This window comes from Petromyzon marinus, chromosome 43, assembly GCF_048934315.1.
Source record: "Petromyzon marinus isolate PM22_M1 ecotype Great Lakes invasive population chromosome 43, UKy_Petmar_22M1.pri1.0, whole genome shotgun sequence".
Classification (NCBI taxonomy): Eukaryota; Metazoa; Chordata; class Hyperoartia; order Petromyzontiformes; family Petromyzontidae; genus Petromyzon; species Petromyzon marinus.
In genome coordinates, this window is record NC_133709.1 from 6,730,106 (window position 1) to 6,740,146 (window position 10,041).

General features: G+C 51.1%; 1 protein-coding gene and 1 non-coding gene across 2 annotated transcripts; both read left to right on the plus strand.

The window, feature by feature from the left end:
- The first annotated feature begins 372 nt into the window (after positions 1-372).
- On the plus strand, positions 373-454 carry TRNAS-CGA (transfer RNA serine (anticodon CGA)). The gene has a single exon. It is a non-coding gene; the product is annotated as a tRNA-Ser (tRNA).
- Positions 455-4,813: 4,359 nt separating this feature from the next.
- TCF24 (transcription factor 24) lies at positions 4,814-7,103 on the plus strand. Its single transcript, XM_076073764.1, has one exon. It carries the CDS (start codon positions 5,110-5,112, stop codon positions 5,746-5,748), a length of 639 nt encoding a protein of 212 aa, XP_075929879.1. The 5' UTR covers positions 4,814-5,109; the 3' UTR covers positions 5,749-7,103.
- Positions 7,104-10,041: the final 2,938 nt, after the last annotated feature.

The following is a 10,041-nucleotide window of genomic DNA, read 5'->3' on the forward strand; positions in this document are numbered from 1 at the left end:
CACGGTAGTCGTCCTCTTGGACGAGTGCTCCTCCTTTGGACGCCACGGTCGCGAGATGTTAACTACCTCGCCTGGTATACGGGAGGTCGTGCCTTCCATCCCGACCCTGACGATGCCTGTCGATGTGGAGTTTGGGTGTCTCTCTCCCCGTGGTCGCGTAGATTTTTCTCAGGGTTCTCTGGGTTTTTTTTCCCTCGACAGTTATATTCAACGTGCGTTTGGAGTATTCAGCTGCCGCTATAAATTTCCGCGTGATAAATCACTTCGTTGAGCTATCATTTGTGGCCAGGTCGCTTCTGAACAAAAAATAGCTATCGGGCTCAATGGACCTTACCTGGTAAAATGAAAACATCGTTCACTTTGGTATGTCCAGTCATGGTGGCCGAGTGGTTAAGGCGTTGGACTCGAAATCCAATGGGGTCTCCCCGCACAGGTTCAAATCCTGTCCATGACGTTCGCTTATTATTATTTTGTAATGTCCCCGTGCTGTCGTGGATCGTACGCACCAAAAAGCCGGCCAGCCGGGTTCAAAACCTCGACCCTGATTTCAATTTAGGTCATTGATTGCATTCTCACTTTTTTTTTTAAGTATTTCTCTTTGTTAGTTTGGCGACCCAGATCGCTCTTGCAAATCAGGCTCATCCTGCATAGATGTTGAACTTATTTCGCACCGTACGTAGATAACCATGGTAATCGGAAGTGCATGGTAAGAACAACAACATAAACACAAAAAGCAGTTCTAAATAAATATTTTTCAATTTAGATTGACGTAAAAGTGAATAGTTCCAGTGGCTTCCTGATATCGAAAGGAAGAGCATTCCAGACGGTCGCAGAAGCGCATCTGAAAGCGCGCGATGCAGCGACCGTGTTTGTTCGATGGCGAGCCAGAAGCCGCTGCTGCTTGCGAGGATGATGTACAATAACAGCGATCGCGTTAGACAAAAACAAACTTTTAAAACTCCTTTGTGCCACCACTCAGTCGCCAGTCTCGTCCATCCGCCAATACTCCAGGCTAGCCACGTGTCCCAGCCAACTGAATTCGCTTTTTGTTCAAATTATTTAATATAATTGCGTTCTTTTTATTGTCTACGGTGTTGCGTTATTCATCATATATGAATGTTGAACCTATATCGCACCGTACGTAGTCAACCGTGCCAATCGCGGAGGTGCACATTGGGGGCAAGGGTTGCAGGATCACGCAGACATCATTTGTAAGACATCCAGACCGTGGCCAGGGGACTGACTTGTACAGCAAGTGGGATCTCCATTCATCTGTGCGGGAGCTTTGAGCGTTATCCCCTCGTGCGTGTGCATGCTGGGTCTTCTCCAGATTTTCCGGGCGTCCTCCCCGAATGTAAGAAGAACCAGGCGTCAGTTAAACGATTGTCATCGCGCTTAATTACTCCTCTATTTGAGACCGAAACAAGGAGACTGCTTCTCAATTCTGGCAAATCGCCTGATGAGACTGGTTGTTGTTGTAGTCACCAACACAAGCGGTGTGCTGAAGTAGTAACTGACTGGCACGTTTTGTTTACGTGACAAACCTTACTCGTTGGCTGTGTCGGGTGGTGACGGGTTAACAACATATATATTTTTTATATTTTTAAGCGATCTAACCCAACAAAAACCCTTTCTTATGGAGAACCAGAAGCTTCCCGAAAAAAAAGTCTTTAGACAAAGTGAAGTTTTTTTTGGCAAATCATGGGTAATGATATTATTTTAATTCAACGCTTTCCAAGTAAAGTTGCAAACGCGTTCATGCATTGGCTCTGTCCGTCCGTCATTAACGGGGTGGTGGTGGGGGTGGGCGTCACGATAACTTTATAAATATGACCCGATATGAATGAAATTTCATAACGAAGTTGTGTTGATGTTGCGGAATTACTCTATTATTGCAAAACGAGCGCGTGTATTTATTTTAAAAAAAATGGGTTGCCCCAAAACATTAAAGAGACATTATCCAGAGCTAAAAAGGGATAATTTGAAAAATGTGCTTGTATTTGTTTTCCCCCTCTAATTACAAAGGTCTGGAGACTCTGCGAAATAGGGTTTCCTTAAGAGACACACGTGTTCGACCGCGTTATAATATAATACTTTACTTATTTATTCAGGTTGAGCCACACTGTGTCGTATGATTCGTTTTCAGAAAGGTCCTGCTGCTACACTACGTTGCGTTTAAAAATAAAATAATTTAAAGATATTTTCAGACAATTAATGACGGTGACTGTTTATTATACAAGTGGGAGGAAGCCGAAGGACCCCGGAGAAAAGCCTACGCCTTGCGCGAGGGACAAAACGCTCTATGCTCCCGCGTACAGAGATGGAAACAGCCGTCGATTAGTTAATTTGCCTTCTGCTGGCCAGCCAGGGACATGGAACCTCCTCGAAGGCCCATGGGAAGGGAGTTTCACAACATTCGTGCGGTGATCCACCACAGTAAACGAATCTAAACTATTTTTTTTATTTCATTTAGGTTAGGCCCACTGAGCTGTTTAGCTCGTTATCAGAAGCGACTTGGCCACAAATGATAGCCCAAACAAAATGGCTTATCATGTGGAAATTTATAGAAGCAGCCAAATACTCTAGATGCACGTGGATGGGAGAACAGGAGGACCCAGAGAAAAACCCACGTGGCCAAGGGGATAGAGACATGCAAACTCCATATATACGGGTGCCAGGGTCGGGATCGAACCCACGATCTCATGTGTGCCAGGCGAGGTAGTTAACACCTCGCCACCGCTAGATAACAGGACACGTGCATAGCCACCACCGCCCAGTTACAGAATCCACGCGTATGCATGCATTGTTCGAACTCCCATGTTTTTGGGTAGCGTCTTTAGCACCGTCTCGCCACCGCTGTTCCGTTATACGCGAAGGGTGGGGGTGGGGTTCTTGCCACTGCGTCGGATCTCGAGTTACGCGACCGTATTCTCTGAATTATAAGACGCTCCGGACAAAAAAGTAAACACGCACCCCTAAAACGTTGTTGCACGGTGTCAATAAACTTGTACGCAGCTAGTCCCACACAAACGCCCCAGATTTTGCTCGTTTTAATATATGGGATGGGTGTAATTGCGCCTTATCAATCCAGAGAATACGGTAACAGCGGAATGACGGATACAAATTTTGTGTGATGCTGTCTGATGCTGATAACCTTCAATGCATTATTCGTATGATGCACCTACGCGTACGATTTTACTATTGGATGATGCCCCCCCCCACGCCGTGGGTGCAGATTCGTCTTAGCGTAACGCGTTTGGCAGTGCACAGCGCACGCCACGCCAAAGCCAAAGATCCCCCGTATAGCCTTTAAGAGGCCGTTGGGGCAAGTGCTGTTAGCGAGCGCCTATGAAGGGCGACACGGCACAACAAGAGGGTCGGTGACCAACACCAAGCGCGGCCACCTTTGTCTGCCACGGTGCTGATGTTTAAACACCACAATTAAGGCTGAGTCAACCTAGGGGAGTCGGGCCGTCGGATTCGTCGCGCAGTGCGCTAACCACCACGCCCGCCACTCCCCACGCGATACAACAACCGCCATTCGCCACTAAGTGGCGGTGACGTCAGCACGGCGCTTGTGCCAGGCTACGTGCACGTTGAGGCCACGTGTCCTCGTTGGTGCGGGACGGTAACGCTGTGGTGAGCAGTGCCAGGGGGGGGGGGGTGGAGGGCCAATTTCGATTGGCCATTCCCTTCATGGCGTTTGTAGCCACCACAGCGGCCAAATGGGGGCTCGGTGCGAGGGGCTGGTAACCCCTACACCTTCAATGAATTACCACTAAACCACGAAAAAAATATCCAAGCGACACACATGCATACGCGCGCGCGATACAAAGGTCGCGTAACACGCGTTCACGCCGACCCGAAGCGTGTATAGGTCGCGCAGCGTCACGGGAGGGCCTGTGTGGCGTAGCCGCTGCTATCGAGTGTGCAGGCGGTGCAATTGCACCACCGGGGAACCGCGAGCCGGAGGGGGCCAGACAGGCAAGGAGGGGGGATTTGTAAATTGGTTCACGACTGAGGCCCCCCCCACCCCACTATGTAATTCATCGCTTGCACCAGGGTTCCATACCGAGCAGGCCACGTCACCGGGAAGGCCTCGCGGGGTAAGTTGACACTCGAGAGCGCGCGCGCCCCGCGAGAACGCAGCAGACTCTCTCCCGCGCGTGCTCGGGTCGTACCTCGTGATGTCCGGCACGATGTCCGACGTTTCGCTCCACGTGCCGGGAGCTTATTCATTATGTTGCATTGCCTGCAGGGTACTACTAATGCTGGCTGTTGTTGGTGGTGTTGCTGCTCGATTCAGGATACATTCCCAGCACGTACAGTGTGTAGCGAAACGTCGGACATCGTGGCGGACAACAACTCCACCGCAGCGCAAACCGACGTCCGCGAACACCTCCATAGGCGTGGAGCAGGGAAGGGGCCCTCCTGCCTCTACACACGCCGACACCGCGACTCCCGTGCGCGCGCTGCGTCGACGCTCCGGCGGTGATGCGAGTGCTGAGCCTCGGCACCTCGGGGTTGAAGGGGGTGGTGGGGGGTGGGTCGCGGCGGACGGGAGAGGCGCGCGTGCGATGCTTGGACCCCCCCCCCCACCCTGTCCTCCCAACCCTGCTCGCTGTATCCATCCCACCCTCCGCTCCCACCGGTCCTCGATCGTCGATCATTCCTTCCCATTACCGGGTGGCTCCCTCCCTCCAACCCCTCCAACCCCTCCCCCTCTTCCTATACCTCCCTCCATCCATCCATATTCCTACACATGTCCCTCCCTCCCTCCCTCCGCTCCCTGCACTCCCCACCCCTCGTCCACGCGCGCATCCTATGAGCCGGCGGCCGCGTCTCGACTGGAATGCAGAGTGAACTCTCTCTCTCTCTTGCCATGGTGCGCGACGCCACCGCCACCACAACCACCACCACCAGCACCGCCGCCGCCGCCGCAGCCGCCGTCTTTAATTCATTATTTAACTCAGCGTGCAACGGGTCTGGCTCCCCTCTTCTTCTTTTTCTTCACTCGCGGTGTGCCTCGAGACGCACTCCAACAGCAGCAGCAGCAACAGCAGCAGCAGAAGCAACAGCAGCAACAGCAGAAGCCACCACGAGTGGCTCATGAACCACACCGCTCCCGTCCGCATCGCCCACGCCACCATGAGCTCACCTGACTCCGACAATGATGACACCCAGCAAGGCAGTGGCGGTAGCAATGGAGATGGAGGTGGCAATGCTGGTGGCTCCGGTCTGGGTGGAGGAGGAGGAGGAGGGGGAGGACATCTGGATGTTGCGGGGCCCGGCTCGGCGCGGGGGGGTCGCCACGGCCGGGCGGGCCGCCCCGCCGTGGCGAACGCGGCCCGGGAGCGCAGCCGGGTGCGCACGCTACGCCACGCGTTCCTCGCCCTGCAGCGAGCCCTGCCCGCGGTGCCGCCCGACACGAAGCTCTCCAAGCTCGACGTGCTGTTGCTGGCCACCACCTACATCGCGCACCTCACCAGGGCTCTGGATCAGCCGCAGGGACCGAGCTCGCAGGGCCAGGGCCAGGGGGGCCAGGGGCAAGGCCACGGCCAGGCGGCGCAGGGCCCCGGCACGGCCCCCGCGGGTGCCGTGCCGGGGGCCGCAGCGGCGGCGGCGGCGGCGGCGGCGAGGGCCGGGAGCGCGCAGACGGGAGCGGGGAGCCGCGCACAGAGCCTCAAGACCGAGGGGTACCTGCATCCCGTGAAGGTGACGTGGGGGAGGGGTGCTCTGGGGTCGTGAAGGGTCACGTCGAGATGTCTGCCGTGTACGGTGAAGGTGATGCTGCTCGTGGAGATTCTGATGCTCATGATGATGATTATTATGATGTACAACTGGTGGTGATGGTTAAGCTGGGTTGATTATCATGATGGTGCTGGTGGTCATGGTGGTGGTGGTGTAGAGAGTGCGGAGCGGTGGCGCAGCGGTTAGCACTACGCTGCGCTACGAATCCCGGCGACCCGAGTTCAATTCCCGCTCACGACCAACACCAAGTGACGATTATCTGAACCGCTGCTGGACCTCCCCTAAGTTGACTCAGCCTCAAATGAGTACTTTGTGCGGTGTGTAAACATCGCCAACAGGGAGGCAAATGTAGTCGGGCGTAGTCCGGGCCGCCCACCTCCTTGTGTACCGTGCCGGCTATCATAGGTGCTCGCTAACAGTACTTGCCCAAACAGTCTGTCAAGGCTATACGGGGGGTCTTTGTCAGTGGTATAGTGAGTAGGAGATTCCTTAAAGCGATCTGTGCTGCGCGTATTTACATAAGCACAGCGATGCTCTTTATTTACAAAAGAAAGCCTCACTGAGTCTCAACACTCATTTTCAGCAGAACCCTGCGTTAGAATGTTTGGCAAATTCCATTAACAAGTGTCTTTGGTTCGATATTTCACGCCCCGGTAATATGTTAGTTCACCGACACATTGTGTTATTGCATCTTCTTATTTTTTACGTGGAACGGGGATCCCGTATTTTATATGCAGCTTTCTTGCCAATGACATCTGGCAGTCCATCAGCGTTTGTTTAAAACTAGCCTCGGCTCCTCTGATGAGACCCGGAAGATGGAATGAATCCTCTCCAGATTTGCTGTTGCTAAAACAAAGGCTTCATCATAAAGTTTTTTGGGTTAGATCGCGTAAGTATAAATGTGTCGTAACCCTCCACCACCCGACACAGCCAATTAGTAAGGGATTTATGACGTAAACAACACGCAAATTAGTTACTACTTCAGCCCACCGGTGTGTTGGAGAGTAATTCCACAACATTTACAAACAAAGGCTGCTTGATAACATTGCGTTGGAAATCCGAAATAGGTTTGAGAGACTAAAAGATATTTTATTGATATGTGGAGACAGAACGTAGTACTACTATACTGCTCATATGTATTTACTTTATTTATATTTGCTTATAATGAATTTCAGTATTGTTCAGGCTCAGTTGCGGGTATTAACAAGCCCGCTCGATGGAGTACTAATTTCTCCTAACTATTTAGCGTCGGTTTAGATTGAAAACTAATTTCTCTAGAACTGCTGCTTGTTGTGTTTAGCTTGCTGTCCTTCCCCCACACCTCCGATTAGCGCGGTTGGCTTCGTACGGTGCAAAACGTACATACATTGTTCAGAAGACAAACTAATGGACAATTAAGTAAATGTATGTGCTATGAAGAAGGAGCATTGTCCGAAACTTCGCCAATCCTATTTACTGTATATATATTCTATTTAATGCCACGGTGTTCTTGACGAATGTGTTGCGTTGTTGTTGTTGTGAACAGTGCTTGTTCAGCACTGCCAACGCATCACCAACACCACCACCACCAAACAATTAGTTTGATAGTTGCGTTTAGTGTTTGCTTATCATTTTTAGGGCCGTTTAAACCCAATAGAAAAACGTTCATCAAAAACTCCCACTCGCACAACTTTTATAACGCTCACAGCTGCGGGGCACGTTCTATCCACACCGGCTCGATGTGTACGATGCGTGTATGTATATTGTACGTACGTATGCACGTCGCCAACCGTGCGCATCGGAGGTGAGTTTGCAATGTGTCGTATGTATGTTGAACTTCTTTCGCACCGTACATAGCCAACCCTGCTAATCGGAGGTGCTGAGGAACGACAACAAACTAAACACAAAAAGCAGTTCCAAACAGATGAGTTTTCATACCGAGATAACTTAGATAGTGCGTAGCTCCCGGTGGCTTCCTAATATCGGAAGGCAGAGCGTTCCAGACGGCCCTAGCAGCGCATCTGAAAGCGCGCGATGCAGGAGCCGTCATTGTTCGATTGCTCGCCAAAAGTCGCCGCCGCCGCTGCTGCTGCCGCTGCCGCTGCGAGGATGATGTACAACAACAAAAGACGCGGCAGCCAATAACACGTTCCTACGTTCTATGACGAAGGGCCTATTGGCCGAAACGTCACTTATATATATTCCCTCTTTCAGGCCAAACGCAGTGTTATTGACACGGAACTTGTATCGTTTGTGTTGTTGTTGCTGTTGCTGCTGCTGCTGTTATTTGTGCTTGTGCACTGCTGCTAACGCAGCAGCATCATTAACATCACTAAATCATTCACGCGTCTATTCTGTGTGGTTAGGCGCCTGTTGTTGTCACAACGCGAGGCTGTCTTGACTCTCTGTTCCTGATCCTGTCTCTTAATACACGTGCATGGACACAAACGTAATCTCTACGCTGTTCAAACGTAAACTCTGTACATATTTATTTTCGTGTGTACGTTTATATATATGTGTGTGTGTGTCATTTCTGATTCTGCAATGTCAGAATCAGAATGTTTAATTTTTCCTTTGCGTAATCCGATGAGATGGAAAGATCTTTTCCACATACGTCCAGTCGGGGCAGGTCAGAACTTAAGTAGGGTATATGGCAGTTGTGTTCCTTCTCAAGAATATTATCCGGGTGGTGATATTTTAAATGTCAACATATATGTAATAAATCCGGATGAACCGCATAGCAATTGTCGTCCGCCCATTTCGTAAAAAAAAATCAGACGATAATTATATTTTTGTTCCGCAAGAATCAAATCTGTCCATCGCTATGTTGATTTATTTGCACGAGCCGTTAATAGATTGGCACGTGTTGAGTTGTCAGCGTTCCAGCCAACTTTTCAAAACACTTATCGTATTCCCCGGTTTATAAGACGCAAAGCCATACTCCCCCACCCCCCACCATGTATTTTAAAGGTAAAAGTTGGGGGTGCGTCTTATAATCCAGTAGGTGCGCGCACGTGCGTGCGTGTTATATTGCGTGTACGTGTGTGCTTAAAATCAGATTTGTATAAATGTATCGACACCCGAGGCAAGTTTGGATGCGCGCGTCTTCCTTTAAGGGACGTTTTTTTAAACGATATAATCGGGAGAATACGGTAGCACGCGAGAAAGAAATGTTATCTCGTAGTTTGGACGATATTGATTGTGCGTTATTTGGACTCTCTCTCTCTCTGTGTGAGCCGTGTCCTTTGTCAAAGACGTCAGCGATCGTGTGGCCTTGCTTCCTTCCACTTCCCTCTGCCCGTGATATTTCCGTCTGCATGACAACTTTGCATTGCATACTCTTCCCCATTGCATCCAAATAGTTCAGATTGCCGGCGTCTTGGTCTCTCTGGTTTCACGGGTGTCGTGGACTGCAATGATTGGTATTCTTTTACAGGGCTATCTATCATTGCGTTGCCAATGCACTTATGACAATTATTAATCACTCAGTTCTTGTGTAAAGCAAAACGTATCATTCAGTGTATCGGGCAATGTACTAAAAAGGCAATATGGAGCCTAGGTATATCTAACGCCCCCAGGTCGCACTGGCATGAGAGGCAAATGTTGTTTCACGTGTGTCGACAGAGTTGGTTTCATATCGAGGTTCCAATAAAGGATATACGACAATAAATAAGAATGTCCGGAAAGTAAGACGCACCGCCCCCCGCTCCCCCCCCCTGACCAAAAGAGAAGTGTGCCCCCCGTAGTCAATCAAGTTAAACAAATATGGTCACACACACACGCACGCACACCCACACACACGCGCACGCACACCCACACACACGCGCACGCACACACACACGCGCACACACACGCACGCACACACACACACACGCGCACACACACGCACGCACACACACACGCACACACACACGCACGCACACACACAGACGCGCACACACACGCACGCACACACACGCGCACACACACGCGCACACACACGCACACACACACACGCGCACACACGCACACACACACACGCGCACACACGCACACACACACACGCGCACACACACACGCACACACACACGCACGCACACACACGCACACACGCACACGCGCACACACACACAGCACACACACGCGCGCACACACACACACGCACACACACACGCACACACGCACACGCGCACACACACACAGCACACACACGCGCGCACACACACACACGCGCTCGAGTGCGCAGGTACCGAATAATAAAATTCAGCCACGAACCGCGTTGCTTTAAAAAAAGGGGGGGGGGGGGGATGTGCGTCTTGTGATCCAGGAAAT

What these genes read in the sequence shown, in the direction of transcription:
- TCF24 (XM_076073764.1), top strand. Translation starts at nt 5,110, where the DNA reads ATGAACCACACCGCTCCCGTCCGCATCGCCCACGCCACCATGAGCTCA.